General features: G+C 56.2%; 1 protein-coding gene across 1 annotated transcript in view; it reads left to right on the top strand.

Annotated features, from left to right (window-relative positions):
- The window catches only part of PPP6R2 (protein phosphatase 6 regulatory subunit 2), a 60,147-nt gene that overhangs the window by 13,115 nt on the left and 29,037 nt on the right, over window positions 1–17,995 (top strand). The window contains exons 2-3 of the mRNA XM_036400299.2: window positions 8,707–8,839; window positions 17,146–17,391. Coding sequence (XP_036256192.1) covers window positions 17,165–17,391 — 227 coding nt within the window. The 5' untranslated portion in view covers window positions 8,707–8,839; window positions 17,146–17,164. The remainder of the gene's footprint in view (window positions 1–8,706; window positions 8,840–17,145; window positions 17,392–17,995) is intronic.

Here is a 17,995-nt window from a genome sequence, read left to right on the forward strand (position 1 = left end):
AGTTGGGATCACTGCCTCCAGGCCTCTGCTGGGTCCTGCTTTGCCTTTAGTCAGGGATTCCAAAAAGAATTGAGCAAATGAGAGAGGCAGGGAGCAAAGGGAAAGGTGCTGAGTGAGAATGGAGTTATGTAAAATCCTGCTGTCGAAGGAGCTGTTTGAATTTTGCGCTGCCCCTTGGGAGGGTGTCCCAGAGCTGCAGAGCTGCCCCTTGGTGGAGAACCTTCCTTCCACAGGTCCTGTCCCTTGGCTGTTCCTCATGGCTGGCGCAGGATGGGCTCCTGGCATGGTGTAATTTGAGAGCAGAGGGGCTGGGTTCATGCAATTGTGGAATCCCGGACTGCTGTGGGTGGGGAGGGACCCCAGAGCCCCTGCAGTGCCAGCCCTGCCATGGCAGGGACACCTCCCACTGTCCCAGGCTGCTCCAGCCCCAGTGTCCAGCCTGGCCTTGAGCTCCAGGATTGGTGTAGGAAGCATTTCCTTTCCTCCTTTGGAGTTTCTCACCATCCTTGGTGCCTCCACCATTCCTCTGAAGAGAAATCCACAAAGGTCTTGGATCCAGTCTTTGCTGTGTTAAAGATGAATGTGGGAATTATTCCATCTTGGAAGCAGAGATGCAGTGTGTTGCTCAGGAGTCTGAGGTGGGAGCCTAAGGAGGTTGAGAGAGCTCTGAAATAACTGAGTAGCTCATGATTCTCTTCCCCTGGCAGACTGAATCCCAGAATCCCAGAAACACTGAGGCTGGAAAAGCCCTTTGGGATCACTGAGTCCAGCTGTGCCCACCTTGTCCCCAGCCCAGAGCCCTGAGTGCCACCTCCAGGAATTCCTTGGGCACCTCCAGGGATGGGCACTCCAAAGCTCCCTGGGCAGCCCCTGCCAAGGCCTGAGCCCCCTTTCCATGGGGGAATTCCTGCTGAATTCCTGCAGGATGGTGACTTCTTGTCTCCCTTGTCCAGCACTCACAGGAGGAGGACTCTGAGATGTGCCTGCAGCCCCCCTCAGGGCTGACCTGAGACATTTACAGGGTGCTCTGAATTCTGCACAGTGTTTGCTTCTCTCTCAAGGAAATGTGGGTCCTTTTTAGGGAAGTGGAATTGTGCAGTGGAGAAATGTTGATAACCCAAATGATCCAGTTTCTTGGGGATAAAACTACTGGCGAGCGTAAGTTGTTGTGAGGTGGCAGTGGGGTGTTGTGTGTGAGCCTGGCAGCGCTCCTCGCCTGCTCTCCTGGGAGTGCTTGACAGGCCTGGGGATGGATCAGGGCTGGCTTCCAGCCGGGCAGGGAGGGAGAGCTGTGTGGCAGGAGGGGGGAAAGGGCTGGGAGTCACCAGGCAGCAGTGGGACACCTGGGCACCCTCCATCTCCCTGCAGGCCATGCTCTGCAGGCTCCAGCTTCTTCCCAGGGAGCCCTGGCCTGGGATAACCATAAAATGATAACAACAGCAACAACAGTGCCTCTGCTTGCAGGTGTGGGCACTTCATTGCCACCAGGAACTGCACTGGGAAGTCCTGGGCTGTGTTTCCTCATCCAGGGCTGCCTGACCTTGGGGAGGGACCTGCTGTGGTTTAAGTGTCTGACTGGAAAGCCACAGCAGCTGCACGTCCATCCTGTGGTGTACCTGGAATCACAGAATCAGGGAGTCTCCAGAGTAGGAGGGGACCCACAGGGCTCACAGATGCAGCTGCTGGCCCTGCACAGACACCCCAACAATCCCAGCCTGTGCATCCCTGGCAGCGCTGTCCAAACGCTCCTGGAGCTCTGGGGCTGTGCCCGTTCCCTGGGGAGCCTGGGCAGTGCCCAGCACCCTTGGAATAGAGCCTTTCCTGCTGTCCATGCTATCCCTCCCCTGGCACAGCTCCATGGAGATTTGAAAAGATTTGGAGCAGGCTCTGGCAGCACAAGGTGCTGGTTGTGTGCTGGATCAGCTCCTGTGGAAGATTCCCAGAGCTTGGCCAAGAGTTTAAAATAGTAACTGGTCCTGGTGGCTTCTCCAGTTACCAGGATCATTCCAGGGATCTCATGATTTGCATATCGTTTTCCAAATGTCCACATGCAGAAGAAAAGAAATTTGCTGTTGCTCTGACCCTGAGGTGATGAAGGAAGAGTTGAAATGATGCTTGCCAGGAGTGGATTTAGGGATGAGCTGAGGCTGGGAGCAGCTGGCAGCCTTTGGGCAGAGAGGGGTGGGCTGGCTGCTCCTCCACGGGGATGGAACAGGAACTCCAGGAAACTGCCAGAGGGCAGGGTAAGGTGGGATACTGGGGAGGAATTCCTGCCTGGGCTGGGATTGCCAGAGCAGCTGGGGCTGCCCCTGCATCCCTGGCAGTGCCCCAGGCCAGGCTGGACACTGGGGCTGGAGCAGCCTGGGACAGTGGGAGGTGCCCCTGCCATGGGCACCCCCTTGTCCTGTCCCTGCAGGCCTTGGCCCCAGTCCCTCTGCAGCTCTCCTGGAGCCCCTTCAGGCCCTGCCAGGGGCTCTGAGCTCTCCCTGGAGCCTTCCCTTGTCCAGGTGAGCACCCCCAGCTCTCCCAGCCTGGCTGCAGCCCTGGAGCAGCTCTGTGCTCTCTGGACTCTGTCCAGCAGTTTGTGTCAGCTGTTGTTTATTTACTGTTAAATACTCCCAGAGGCACTGGTTCTCAATTCCTTATTAGGGTTGAGGTTCAGAAGAGTTGCTGGAAGGATCTTTATGTATGTATGTATGTATGTATGTATGTGTGTGTGTGTTTATTGATTTATTTATTTGCTGGAAGTGAGGCAGCAGCAGAGAGCAGAGCCCATCCCAGTGGGCTCTGTGGAGTCAGGAATGGGGGCAGGAGTGTGTGGGTTGGAAGGAGGCAGGACTGTCTGGAGTGACCATCTTGGTCACTTGGTGTTTGTGGTCACTTGGCCGTTCTGGCTGGGCATCGGGGCGGTGCCTGCATGGTTTTACAGCTCTTCCACCCTTTAATCCCCGAATTCCTGGCACAGACAAGGAGGCTTAGGGATGAGCTGCAGGTGTCATAAAACCCCAAGTTCAGCAAATCAGTGCAGGTGTTGATGGTATAGAACCCCCAAAATGGGAAGGCCTCTTGACCATTTTTCCCAGTCTTTGCATCGCTCACTTCTGCTGGAGAGAAGAAGCTGGAAAGTCCAACTGGTTTAGGCTGGGATAATTTTTTTCCTTTGAGTGTATTTAGCTATGGCAGGGGCTGCCCAGGGAGCTTTGCAGTGCCCATCCCTGGAGATGTCCAGGGAATTCCTGGAGGTGGCACTCAGGGCTCTGGGCTGGGGAGAAGATGAGGATTGGGCACAGTTTGGACCAGATGGGCTGGGAGGGCTTTTCCAGCCTCAGGGATTCTGGGATTTTGTTGGGGCTGCTCTTATAGCAGGTGGGAAAAGGCTGGATAAATCCCAAAATTCATGTGAGTGGACATTGATTAGGGAATAGTTTGTGGTTGTTCTGCTCTGTCAGCAGTGCAGGTACCCTGGGAAATGCTGCTTTTTCTTAATTCCAACAGCTTAAACTCTTCCTTTATCCGTGAACTCTTGAGGGAAGTTCTAACTTATATAAAAGGTTGAATTTAGCTCATCTGGGCTGATAGTTCTGATCAACCATGATAAAGTAACTGAGGCAGTGGGAAGACTTTAAATTTTGTTAAAAATAGCTGGATTTTGTATGTGCCTGTCCTTTTCCAAATGCTCCCATCCCACTGCTGCCTCCTGGGATGTGCTATGGGATGTATGGGAAAGGCAGGAATTCTGTTCCTCTTGTGAGGCTCATGTTTAAGGGTTACATGGACCTTTTGATTGTTTTTATTGAGGAATTCCTGATTCTCCTCATCCTTTTCCAGTTCCTTTTGCAGGCAAAGAACCTTTTCCTTGTAGCTGGCTCAGAGCAATAGTGGGTGTGGAATTCCCTCAGGGAAGGGGCCCTGCAGCCCCTGTGCATCCCTTCTCCCTGTTAATGGGCACTGCAGCCCCTGTGCATCCCTTCTCCCTGTTAATGGGCACTGCAGCCCCTGTGCATCCCTTCTCCCTGTTAATGGGCCCTGCAGCCCCTGTGCATCCCTTCTCCCTGTTAATGGGCACTGCAGCCCCTGTGCATCCCTTCTCCCTGGGGAAAGGGCACTGCAGCCCCTGTGCATCCCTTCTCCCTGGGGAAGGGGCCCTGCAGCCCCTGTGCATCCCTTCTCCCTGAGGAAGGGGCTCTGCAGCCCCTGTGCATCCCTTCTCCCTGTTAATGGGCACTGCAGCCCCTGTGCATCCCTTCTCCCTGTTCATGGGCACTGCAGCCCCTGTGCATCCCTTCTCCCTGTTAATGGGCCCTGCAGCCCCTGTGCATCCCTTCTCCCTGTTAATGGGCACTGCAGCCCCTGTGCATCCCTTCTCCCTGGGGAAAGGGCCCTGCAGCCCCTGTGCATCCCTTCTCCCTGGGGAAAGGGCCCTGCAGCCCCTGTGCATCCCTTCTCCCTGTTAATGGGCCCTGCAGCCCCTGTGCATCCCTTCTCCCTGTTAATGGGCACTGCAGCCCCTGTGCATCCCTTCTCCCTGTTAATGGGCCCTGCAGCCCCTGTGCATCCCTTCTCCTGCCTTCCCCAGAGCAGCTGGCACAGAGCAGGATCCTGGCATGCAGGATCAGGTGGGATCCCAAGATGGGGATTGGGCACAGTTTGGACTGGTTGGACTGGGAAGGCTTTCTCAACCTCAGGGATCCTGGGATTTTGTCGGGGCTGCTCTTAAAGCAGGTGGGAAGAGGCTGAATAAATGCCAGGTTGTTCCCCAGAGGATGCTGGGCACTGAGCAGGGCATGGTGCTGCCCCGAGGCTGCCAGAGCTCCAGGAGTGTTTGGACAGTGCTCCCAGGGATGGGATCTGGGGGGTGTGTGCAGGTGATCTCTGTGCATCCCCTCCAGCTCAGCATATTCCATGAGTCCAAGGACAGTTCTCTGCTTCCATCCACGTGCTGGGTGTTGAATTCCCAGCTCCCTTAAGCAGAGGGGCACAGGGAAGGATCCAGACCCTGTCAGAGCCCATCCCTGTCCCTGCTGGTTGGACTCAGGGATCCTGGTGCAGGCTCTGGGATGGGCTCTGAGCCCCGTGTGCAGCACTGGCACACGTTCTCACAGGAACAGGCACAGGAACAGGCACAGAACAACGGGTCTGCTCCTCCTGGGCTCTGCAGATCCTCCAGCAGGGCTGCTCCAGGTGCAAGTTTACTGAGGAGAGCCTGGGAGGGGAGCTGGGATGTATTGAACAGTTGTTCATGACTTGCTAATGTGTGAATGCTTTTCTAAAGGCACCGGAGAGGTTTTCAGTGGGTTTTAGTCTGCTCAGTAACGAGCTTTCCTTGCTTGCCTGGGTGGATTCCATGGAAAGTGGATTCCACTCCATATTCCTGTGCAATATCTTGGGGCCATCTGTCCTGAGGCGTGGAAGGTGTGGCCAAGGTGGGGAAGGTGGGCTCTGCTCACGGGATATTGTCATAGAGATGTGTGGAAAAGCTGCCACACACTCTGATTTCATTCACGTGCTTGGATCTGAGCCATGTCCCTGAAAGCTGTGGCCCCACCCTGGCAGTGCCCCAGGCCAGGCTGGACACTGGGGCTTGGGACACCCTGGGACAGTGGGAGGTGTCCCTGCCATGGCAGGGCTGGCACTGGGTGCGCCTCAAGGTCCTCCCCACCCAAACCATTCCATGGCCTCCTGATTTATACAAAATGGAGTTCAGTCTTGACTGATATTTTTAATTTGTTCATATTATTTGGGCCGTGTCTTTCCAATGACAGCCACAGCTCCTTGTGTATATTTGGGATCTTTGGGGCCAGCTGCTGTCTCATGGGAGGAGCTGCAGGTCAGCAGCCTCTTGAACTCCCTTTGGGTTTTGCTCCCACCAGACTCGGGGTGAGTTCTGTGGGTGTTTGGCCAGCGCTCCCTCCCGAGGGGGACACGGCTCCGTTGCTGTGGGAATGGGGCTGGCTGGAGGGAATTGTGGGGGGAATGGGGCTGGATGAACGGAATTGTGGGGGGAATGGGGCTGGGTGGAGGGAATTGTGGGGGGAATGAGGCTGGATGAAGGGAATTGTGGGGGGAATGAGGCTGGATGGAGGGAATTGTGGGGGGAATGGGGCTGGGTGGAGGGAATTGTGGGGGGAATGAGGCTGGATGGAGGGAATTGTGGGGGGAATGAGGCTGGATGAAGGGAATTGTGGGGGGAATGAGGCTGGATGAAGGGAATTGTGGGGGGAATGGGGCTGGGTGGAGGGAATGAGGCTGGCTGGAGGGAATTGTGGAGGGAATGAGGCTGGGTGGAGGGAATTGTGGGGGGAGTGGGGCTGGGTGGAGGGAATTGTGGGGGGAATGAGGCTGGCTGGAGGGAATTGTGATCATCGGCGGCTGTGCCAGCCCCTTGGCCCTGGGGAGCACTGCCAGCAGCTGCTGCTGTCACCAGGCGTGTCCCTTGGCCAGCAGATGTGTCCTGGTGACAAAGCAGTGACACGGGTGGCGGCAGGAGTGCTGGCTGAAATGACACAGCAGTGACATGGGATGGTGTGTGGCTGGCTGTGGTGCCACAGTGACAGGGAGTGCTGGCTGTGGTGCCATGGCAGTGACACAGGGGTGGTGGCAGCAGTGCTGGCTGTGGTGCCATGGCAGGGACACAGGGGTGGTGGCAGCAGTGCTGGCTGTGGTGCCATGGCAGGGACACAGGGGTGGTGGCAGCAGTGCTGGCTGTGGTGCCATGGCAGTGACACGGGGTGGTGGCAGCAGTGCTGGCTGTGGTGCCATGGCAGTGACACAGGGGTGGTGGCAGCAGTGCTGGCTGTGGTGCTGTGGCAGGGACACAGGGGTGGTGGCAGCAGTGCTGGCTGTGGTGCCGTGGCAGTGAGACACGGGGTGGTGGCAGCAGTGCTGGCTGTGGTGCCATGGCAGTGACACAGGGGTGGCAGCAGTGCTGGCTGTGGTGCCATGGCAGTGACACAGGGGTGGTGGCAGCAGTGCTGGCTGTGGTGCCGTGGCAGTGACACGGGGGTGGTGGCAGCAGTGCTGGCTGTGGTGCCGTGGCAGTGAGACACGGGGTGGTGGCAGCAGTGCTGGCTGTGGTGCCATGGCAGGGACACAGGGGTGGTGGCAGCAGTGCTGGCTGTGGTGCCATGGCAGGGACACAGGGGTGGTGGCAGCAGTGCTGGCTGTGGTGCCATCGCAGTGACACGTGGTGGTGGCAGCAGTGCTGGCTGTGTCCATGGTGTCCCTGGAGGCTCTCCAGAGCCGTTCCCATGAGGATGTGACAGAGCTCAGGGTTGCTGGGGTCAGCCAGGCTGGGCCCCTTGGTGTCCTGGCTCCACAGGGATGTGCAGTGCCTGTGAGAACTGATGGAGGAAGGCTCAGGTTGGATATTGGGAACAAATTCCTGCCTGGCAGGGCGGGCAGGCCCTGGCACAGGGTGCCCAGAGCAGCTGGGGCTGCCCCTGCATCCCTGGCAGTGCCCCAGGCCAGGCTGGAGCACCTGGGACAGTGGGAGGTGTCCCTGCCATGGCAGGGCTGGCACTGCAGGGGCTCTGGGGTCCCTTCCCACCCAACCCATCCCAGGACTCCATGGTTGTGGAATGCAAAGCCAACTGAGACTAAGACAAGTTCTCCCTTCCATACCCCCATTGCTCCCTGTCCCAGCTTCTTCTGTGCATTGTGAGAATTCCATGTGTTCTTCCATGGCTCTTCCAGCCTTGAGCTCTCCAAAGCATCAGTGTCCATTTAAGCCAGAGCTGTGCAGTATTTTCTGGAACTCTTGGCATTTGGGGCCCAGCAGAGAATTGCTGAGGAGGTTCTTGTTTGAGGTGCCCCTGTTTATGGCAGGGGTCGGGCTGTGCTCCAGGGAACAGGGACAGGAGCAGAGGGAACGGCCTCAGGCTGGGCCAGGGGAGGGGCTGGGTGGAATCAGCAGGAATTTCCCCATGGAAAGGGGCTCAGGCCTTGGAACTGCCCAGGGAGCTTTGCAGTGCCCATCCCTGCAGGTGTCCCAGGAATTCCTGGAGGTGGCACTCAGGGCTCTGGGCTGGGGACAAGGCGGGCATTGGGCACAGCTGGGACTGGATGGGCTGGGAGGGCTTGTCCAACCTCTCTGAATCTGGGACTCTGTCAAAGACCTTTGGGCACGGATTCTGGGGAAAAGGGTGACGAAGTTTAGAAATAAAACCCTGAGCAGTTTTTGTTCCGATCAATGCCCTTGGTTTGGGTGAATGTTGTACCTGCAGTTAAGTAATCACTGATTGGATGATGAGGAAATAAATTTATATTCACATTACATTTCATTTCCATTGATGTGGGGACCTGCTGCTGGTTGGTCTCTGTCTGGGTGTATCCCACAGCACACCAGGAATTCCTGGATTTCAGGAGATTGGTTAAAGCCCAGCTTGGAGTGGTGGGGGAGCTCATGGGCTGAGCCAGGCTTAGCTCTTCCCCTGTGATCTCTGGTTGCTCTGAGCCTCATCCAGCCTGGCCTTGGACACTGCCAGGGCTGGGCAGTTCACATTTGCCCAGTGCTGCAGGAGGAGGGGAACTGGGATAACTGGGAGGATCCTGAGTGGCCTGACTGGTGATTCCTTGGCAGGCACTGTCAGTCCCTATGATCTTCCTTTGAGCCAAATGGTTCTGTGAAAGTTCATTTAGGGAAAAAAATAAAAGCCTTTGGCCCTCAGGTACCTTTGCTTATTAGTAACTTTAAAAAATCTTTTCCAGGATTAGAAGCTTGCAAAGAAATTCACACTGGATGAAAACCATTTCCTGAAGCTGGGTCTATTCCAGAAACTGTAACCCAAATGTTTCTCTGTCCGTGGAGGAGATTTCACATTTGAAGAAACTTCTACTGAAGGTAGGAACATCTCCCTGTCCTTTTGTCTTGGAATGCTTTGGGTGGGAAGGGACCCCAGAGCCCCTGCAGTGCCAGCCCTGCCATGGCAGGGACACCTCCCACTGTCCCAGGCTGCTCCAGCCCCAGTGTCCAGCCTGGCCTGGGGCACTGCCAGGGATGCAGGGGCAGCCCCAGCTGCTCTGGCAATCCCAGCCCAGCCAGGAATTGCTCATTGCCAAGATCCCATCCCTGGCTGCCCTCTGGCACTGGGAGCCATTCCCTGGGTGCTGTCCCTGCAGGCCTTGGCCCCAGCCCCTCTGCAGCTCTCCTGGAGCCCCTGCAGGCCCTGCCAGGGGCTCTGAGCTCTCCCTGGATCCTTCTCCTCTCCAGGGGAGCACCCCCAGCTCTCCCAGCCTGGATCCCTGGGAACTGAGGGGCTCCAGCCCTGCAGCAGCTCCAGGTGCTGCTGTTGTTGGCCCCAGGGCTGCTCTGCAGGTGGGCTCTCACCTGAGCAAAGGGGTAGAACCCCCTCCCCTGGGGGATCCGCCCAGCACTGGGGAATTTCTGGCCAGGGCCTGTGAAGTTCCTCATTAAGGGGCCAATTAATTCCTAGTAATGAGGATGAGCTCTGTGATGCTGGGTGCTCAGGTCTGGTGGCTGCTCCTGCCATTGATCCTGGTATTTAATACCTTGAGTCATCTGAGAGGGAATTGTGGAGTCCCAGGGATGTTCTGGGAATGGAGTCCGGGCTCAGGGGCTCAGTCCCTGTGTCCCTGTGCCATCTTTGAGCCTGGGCTGCCTTTTTCCCCATGGAAAGGGGCTCAGGCCTTGGCAGGGGCTGCCCAGGGAGCTTTGCAGTGCCCATCCCTGGAGGTGTCCAAGGAATTCCTGGAGGTGGCACTCAGGCTCTGGGCTGGGGACAAGGAGGGCATTGGGCACAGCTGGACTCAGTGATCCCAGAGGGCTTTTCCAGCCTCAGGGATTTTGGGATTCATGGTGTGCTGGCCAGGAGCCTCCCTAAAACCAGGTTCAACGGGGGAAAAAATGCCTCTCAGAACCTGAGCTCAGGTCCATAATGGCTGGGAAGGGCATGGAACCCCTCTTTCCCTGTTCTCCTGGGCACTGCTGTGGCTGTGGCAGGAAATGCCCTGTGGCAGTGCCACCCTGTGCCCTCATCCTGGGGCAGGAAAAGGCAACAGGGATCTCTGACCAGAGTTCCCCAGGGAGGAGTGGGAACCATCCAGCAGAGCAGCTGAGGGCACACACACAGCAGGAGCTGCCCTCTCCTGCAGCAGCAGTTCCTTTGGGGATTCAGTGCCCTGGCATTCCCTGGAGGTGTGGGAGGAGCAGGATCCTTCCCAGGGCCAGCACTGGAGTGGCTGACTCGGGCATTTTCCTCTTGGGAATTCCGTTGGGAAAATGCTCCAAAGGGAGAGGTTTTATGAAAAACAAGTTCTCCCATGGAAATGGGTGATGAGTTAAAAGATGCACAGACTGGAATGGTTAGGTGGGATATTGGGAAGGAATTCCTGCTGGGAGGGTGCTGAGGGCTGGGATGGAATTCCCAGAGAAGCTGTGGCTGCCCCTGGATCCCTGGAAATGTCCAAGGCCAGGCTGCATGGGGCTTGGAGCTCCCTGGTCCTTGTGACAGCTTTGGTAGGCTCAGCCTAATTATTTTAGTGTCCCAAGCAGATGTTGATTCCCTGCTGTTCCTCTTGGGAACAGTGATCCTTCTGGGATCACTCCCAAATCCACTGGTTGGGGATCTGCCTGTGCCTTTTCCTCTTTCTGATTTGTGCTGATTCATTTCTTCCCTTTCACCCCGCTGCTGAGTCACCAGAGGGAGGGAGATTTGCTCTAAAGCTGTTTGGGAATTCCATGCCCAGCCCTTCCGTGGGAATTCAGCTGAGCCATTGATCAGCCTGGCCTTGTCCATCTGTGTTTTCCAGGAGGATTTGCCAGTGGTGGAACAGTTTGCTGGAAAAGCTGATTTGGGGGTTCACGTTCAGCAGGTTCAGTAAAGTGAGATTTTATTCCCTGGAGCTGGGATAACTGTTACTGGATAACTGGAATTAAAGGTGGAGAGTTCTTGGATGGATGTGTGGTCCTGGTGTTCTCCAGACTTCTTCCCATACTGGAACTGGAGGGAATTCCCTGCGTTTTGGGGTATTTTTTGTTGCTTTGTGTAGCAAAGCTTGAAATGATGTATTCTTATGGAGGAAATAGAGGAGATTTTGTATTAAAACTTGGCAAAAAAAAAGAATAAGCTTGAGATTCCCATCAGGAATCTGTGTCTGTCCAGACTAAAATCCACCCTGGATGGAACTGAGACCTGTTCATCTGGGCCAGAGCTGCTGGAGTTGGGGCTGGCTTTGGGATTTTGTACTGGGTGTTACTGGAATGGTGGGAGCATCCCAAAACTCTGTTTGGGAATGTCCCTCCTTCAGCACTTCCATGTGCCCCCACCTAGTAAAAACATTCAGTGATTTATTTTAGCAGGAATGATCTTAAATGGGCCTAGAAAATCAGTAAATCTTGGGAGTTTTGTCCTGATTTCCAGGAGCAGTTGCCTGGGGGGTTCCTGCCCCTCCCTGTTCACTTTTCCTGGCACTGAGTGCACAGAGCATTCTGGAAAGGTTGGGAAATGCTCTGGGTGTTTCCTCTGTGCCTGTGTTTGCTGAGGCTCAGGGGGGCCCTTGGTGACACAGAACTGGCTGGGAATAACCCTGGGAGAAATCACAGCAACCCAGGGCCTGGATACTGCTGGAGCTGTGGGATCAGGGGGCTGGGAGAGTCACCTGAGGGTGACCCTGTCACTGGAACCCTGCCCCCAGGTCCCTTGGAGTCACCTGAGGGTGACCCTGTCACTGGAACCACACCCCGGGTCCCTTGGAGTCACCTGAGGGTGACCCTGTCACTGGAACCCTGCCCCCGGGTCCCTTGGAGTCACCTGAGGGTGACCCTGTCACTGGAACCACACCCCGGGTCCCTTGGAGTCACCTGAGGGTGACCCTGTCACTGGAACCCTGCCCCCGGGTCCCCTTAGAGTCACCTGAGGGTGACCCTGTCACTGGAACCACGCCCCCGGGTCCCTTTGGAGTCACCCGAGGGTGACCCTGTCACTGGAACCACAGCCCGGGGTCCCTTGGAGTCACCTGAGGGTGACCCTGTCACTGGAACCACACCCCCAGGTCCCTTGGAGTCACCTGAGGGTGACCCTGTCACTGGAACCACAGCCTGGGGTTCCCTTAGAGTCACCTGAGGGTGACCCTGTCACTGGAACCACGCCCCTGGGTCCCCTTAGAGTCACCTGAGGGTGACCCTGTCACTGGAACCACGCCCCGGGGTTCCCTTAGAGTCACCTGAGGGTGACCCTGTCACTGGAACCACGCCCCTGGGTCCCCTTAGAGTCACCTGAGGGTGACCCTGTCACTGGAACCACGCCCCGGGGTTCCCTTAGAGTCACCTGAGGGTGACCCTGTCACTGGAACCACAGCCCGGGGTCCCTTGGAGTCACCTGAGGGTGACCCTGTCACTGGAACCACGCTCAGGGTCCCTTGGAGTCACCTGAGGGTGACCCTGTCACTGGAACCACAGCCCATTGTCCCTTTGGAGTCACCTGAGGGTGACCCTGTCACTGGAACCACGCCCCTGGGTCCCCTTAGAGTCACCTGAGGGTGACCCTGTCACTGGAACCACAGCCCCGGGTCCCTTAGAGTCACCTGAGGGTGACCCTGTCACTGGAACCACGCCCCTGGGTCCCTTGGAGTCACCTGAGGGTGACCCTGTCACTGGAACCACACCCCGGGTCCCTTGGAGTCACCTGAGGGTGACCCTGTCACTGGAACCACGCCCCTGGGTCCCCTTAGAGTCACCTGAGGGTGACCCTGTCACTGGAACCACAGCCCCGGGTCCCTTAGAGTCACCTGAGGGTGACCCTGTCACTGGAACCACAGCCTGGGGTTCCCTTGGAGTCACCTGAGGGTGACCCTGTCACTGGAACCACAGCCTGGGGTTCCCTTAGAGTCACCTGAGGGTGACCCTGTCACTGGAACCCTGCCCCCAGGTCCCTTGGAGTCACCTGAGGGTGACCCTGTCACCAGCACCACAGCCCAGGGTCCCTTTGGAGTCACCTGAGGGTGACCCTGTCACCGGAACCACAGCCCGGGGTTCCCTTAGAGTCACCTGAGGGTGACCCTGTCACTGGAACCACAGCCCATTGTCCCTTTGGAGTCATCTGAGGGTGACCCTGTCACTGGAACCACAGCCCATTGTCCCTTTGGAGTCACCCGAGGGTGACCCTGTCACCGGAACCACAGCCCGGGGTTCCCTTAGAGTCACCTGAGGGTGACCCTGTCACTGGAACCACAGCCCATTGTCCCTTTGGAGTCATCTGAGGGTGACCCTGTCACCAGCACCCTTTGGAGTCACCCGAGGGTGACCCTGTCCCCAGCACCACTCCCGGGTTGCTTCCCTGCTGTTCCCACTGCAGTCCCCAAAGGGAGCCTTGGTTTTCTGGAGCTGCTGGCAGCAAGAAGCTGGGTGATCATCCATGAAAAATAAATAATTAAAGGACAAATTCCCCATTGGAATTCCCAGCCAGCGGCTCCTCGGCTCAGAACATTCTGTGTAAAACATTGATTTTGTCCTTTATGCAAATGAGCAGCTCTGGGGCAGGTACTGTCCAGGACACAGCTCTGGGGAGGGGGGAAAATGAACCAAAATTAAATACAATAAAATAAGATAACACAAAATAACACATAACCAAAATAAATAAAATGTGTCCTCCCCCTAGCTCCTGAGCAGATGGAGGAGGAGAAAAAGAACAGAGCAGGGGTGGCAAAAGGGGTTCTTTGTTTGGGATTTTTAACAGCAAGTGCATTACTTGTTGGAACTTTCTATAAACTCAGCTGGAATTCTGTTGGCAGGGAATTGAATACTCCCAGCCCTGAGGAGGCAGGGTTTGTTAGTCTTGGAATTCTGTGTTGGAAAAGGGAGATTCAATATCTCCTGCATTGTCCCAAAATTGAAACACCCCAACAGTGTTTTTTATCATTCATTTATGGGTTGGAAACTGGTGCTGCAGTGCTGGGACAGGGGGGCTTCAATCCAGGTGGGGCCCAAAATCACCTCTACAGAAATGACCTTCCCTGGTGCCTCAGGCTGGGGAGGGCAGGCATGGATGGGATATTGGGAATGAGGAATTCCTGGCTGGCAGGGTGGGCAGGCCCTGCATCCCTGCAGTGCCCCAGGCCAGGCTGGACACTGGGGCTGGAGCAGCCTGGGACAGTGGGAGGTGTCCCTGCCATGGCAGGGTGGCACTGCAGGGGCTCTGGGGTCCCTTCCCACCCAGCCATGCCCTGGGAATTCCCTGGGCTGCAGTGCCCACCCAGAGGATCTGTAATTGCTCCTGTTAATGAGCTCTCCCAGAGCCTGGTGCCCGCAGGGGTTGCCGTGGGGCTCTCCTTGGCTGCAGCCTCACTGCTCCTTCCCAGCCCTGCAGCTCCTGCAGAGCCTTGGTGGCAAACTCAGGGCTTGGGGTGACATGGGAATTTCCCTGCATGGGGCTGGGAGATGCTCCCTGGAATGCAGCTCAGGTCCAGCCCCACAGCAGGTACTGACACAGAGCTGCCCTCCTGGAGCCCTCGTGGGCGTTGCTCTCATTGGATATTCCAGAAATAAAATCAGCAGCTGGGGAGGGCTGTGAGTGTCCACCTGAACAAAGGGAAAACAGCTCTGCTTTACTGGTGGAAAGAGTGACCTAAATTTAAGCACTGAGATGGGAGAAGTAGTAAATCCCATGGAATCAGAGAGTTCTGGAATGGGTTGGATGGAAGGGACCCCAGAGCCCCTGCAGTGCCAGCCCTGCCATGGCAGGGCCACCTCCCACTGTCCCAGGCTGCTCCAGCCCCAGTGTCCAGCCTGGCCTGGGGCACTGCCAGGGATGCAGGGGCAGCCCCAGCTGCTCTGGCAATCCCAGCCCAGCCCTTCTCCACTCTTGCAGGGAAAGTCAGGCAGCTTTCCCTGGAGAAATATAAAAAGTTCAGGAAAGCTGTGGAATTGCCAGGATTACAATGGGTGTCAGTTTGGAAGGTGAGAATTCTGTGTGGATTCCACACCAATGGAAGGAATATTTCTGCATTTGGGTTGACTGAGCCCCCAAACCTCCTTCACTGAAGGCCTTTGGTGCCAGATTTTCCCTCGGTGAATTTATAACCAAGCAGAGATGGTTAAAAATACCCAAAGAACAGTTTGTGAGGAACACACCGAGCCCAGCAGTGCTGTCACTGCAGTGTCACATAGGTTGAACATTCAGATGGCTGCTCCCAACTCCAAAATTCAGTGCTAGAATCCCAAAATCCCTGGGCTTGGAAAAGCCCTCTCAGCCCATCCAGTCAAATTTGTGCCTGACCCCGACCTGTCCCCAGCCCTGAGTGCCAAGTCCAGGAAATCCTTGGACACCTCCAGAGATGGGCACTTCAAACCCCCCTGGGCAGTTCCAAGGCCTGAGCCCCTTTCCATGGGGAAATTCCTGCTGATTCCCCCCTGAGCTGCCCTGGCCCAGCCTGAGGCCGTTCCCTCTGCTCCTGTCCCTGTTCCCGGCTGTGCCCTCCTGGCAGGGACTTGTGCAGAGCCACCAGGGCCCCCTGAGCCTCCTTTGCTCCAGGCTCAGCCCCTGCCCAGCTCCCTCAGCCCTCCTGGGGCTCCAGCCCCTTCCCAGCTCCATTCCCTGGACACTCCAGCCCCTCCAGGGCTCTCCAGAGCTGCCCCCAGGATTCCGGGTGGGAAAATCCTGATGTGTAAAAGAAACTCAGTTTTTCCTCTGATCCATGTCCTGCTTCTGTGAATGCTTCACTTGAAGACTCACTCTGGAAGATTCACCACGAAGGACTGAGAGATTTAAAGTCTAATGAGAAGATTGGGGTCTTCAGCTTTTTGCAAAGCCCTGCTCTGGTGGCTGGAAGGCAGAGCCCCCTCAGTGTCATTCCTGGGGGGAAAATGGGCTTTCAGGAGCACAATGTCCAGGCTGTCCTGTAGCTGAGGGCATGCAGAGTGCGACCAGCAGAGGATCAGGCACAGGGACATTTTTGGATGCTGGAAAAAGCCAAAGGAATGGATGGAGAGAGTTCTGTGTGCGGAAATGGGGATGTGGGTTAGGTTAAAAACAGCCTTGTGATCCTGGGTATGGAATCACATGGTGCTGCTGGATCATCTGGGAATGTGGCACAGGGACACAGCTCAGCCCAGGGGCTGCGTGTGCAGAGCATGGGAGCCAGGGCTGGCACTGCCCAGGATGTGACCAGAGGGACAGCACCCAGGGAATGGCTCCCAGTGCCAGAGGGCAGCCAGGGATGGGATCTTGGCAATGAGCAATTCCTGGCTGGGCTGGGATTGCCAGAGCAGCTGGGGCTGCCCCTGCATCCCTGGCAGTGCCCCAGGCCAGGCTGGACACTGGGGCTGGAGCAGCCTGGGACAGTGGGAGGTGTCCCTGCCATGGCAGGGCTGGCACTGCAGGGGCTCTGGGGGTCCCTTCCCACCCAACCCATTCCAGGATTCCATGAATTCTGTACCTGGTCCTGTGGCCAGAACAGGACTGTGAAGGGTTGTTGAGGAGCTGAGGTGAGATGGTGAAGGGCAGAATTGGAAGAGGAAGTGTTAAACAAGAGGAAGAGCCCTGGAAGAGTCTCCTAGGAGTGGTCTGAACAGTGCTGTGCTTTGGTGTAACTCACAGCTTTTCCAAAATTTCAGGTATTAGGAGAGCAAAGTAGAAAAATATCATTAATAGTACTCACATAGAGAAAAATCAGGATAACAAAAGGGCAAACTAGGGTTGGGGTAGGAGTGCATGGAAATGGATTCAAAGTGCAGTGCCCCAAGAATGACCCTGAGGGGCTGGAGCATGTCCAGGGAATGGAGCTGGGAAGGGTCTGGAGCCCCAGGAGGGCTGAGGGAGCTGGGCAGGGGCTGAGCCTGGAGCAAAGGAGGCTCAGGGGGCCCTGGTGGCTCTGCACAAGTCCCTGCCAGGAGGGCACAGCCGGGAACAGGGACAGGAGCAGAGGGAACGGCCTCAGGCTGGGCCAGGGCAGCTCAGGGGGGATTTTGGGGAAATTCCTGCCCCAGGAGGGTTGGAAAGCACTGGATGGGCTGGACTCCTCATCCCTGGAAGTGTTCAGAAAATGTGTGGAGGTGGCACCTGAGGACACGGGGTGGCAGTGGATGGGGTTGATGGTGGGACTCAGTGGTCTCAGAGGTCTTCTCCAACCTCAGCAATGCTGTGGTCATGCACAGTGGGTGTGGAGCAGTAACCGGTGCTTTCCTGCCCCCAGCCAGTCGTGTCCCATCACCATGTTCTGGAAGTTTGATTTGAACACAACGTCACACGTGGACAAGCTGCTGGACAAGGAGGATGTGACCCTGGAGGAGCTGATGGACGAGGATGACGTCCTGCAGGAATGCAAGGCCCAGAACCGGCGGCTGCTGGACTTCCTGTGCCAGCAGCACTGCATGGAGCAGCTGGTCACCCTCATCACCCACGAGCCCCCCGTGGACATGGACGAGAAGGTCCGATTCAAGTAGGTATTGGATCCCTGCTCCCCGGGACATGCCAGCCAGGGATCCCGGGGCTGAAAACTGAGATTCCACCTGGGCTCCGCTGTGGCGCCTCCGCGGGGGGAGGGAGGCTTTGAGCTCTGGGGATCTTCCAGCTTTGGAGGTTTGGAGGGAATTGGTTTGGTTTTGATGGTTTGACAGTGAGTTGGTCTCCAAAAAAATTCGTATTTCAAGTAATGTCTCCAAAAAAAGATAGCTCAAGTAATATCTCAAATAATCAAATCTGAAATAACGTAAAAGAAATAGTCCTATCTCAAATAAAGTCTCAAAAAATCTGCTGTTCCCTCAAAATCCAAAGCCCCCTGAATAGGTTTTTATAGGAAAGGGAAGCACAAGAGGTAGAAATCTCTGAACTCAGTGGGTTTCCAATCCCACAGAACAAAGTGAGCTGGAAAATGAATAAAATCTGGGGTATTTTCAGTGTGCTGCATGTCCAGATCCTGCTGATCTTAGGAATCACAGCTCTGGGCAGGCCCTGCCCCTGCTCAGACCACACTGAGCTCCTCACAGGGGTTTTCTCTTCACCAGAGTTGTGTTTGTGTATTTTTAACCCAATGTATACTCAAA

Source organism: Molothrus ater, chromosome 5, assembly GCF_012460135.2.
Source record: "Molothrus ater isolate BHLD 08-10-18 breed brown headed cowbird chromosome 5, BPBGC_Mater_1.1, whole genome shotgun sequence".
Classification (NCBI taxonomy): Eukaryota; Metazoa; Chordata; class Aves; order Passeriformes; family Icteridae; genus Molothrus; species Molothrus ater.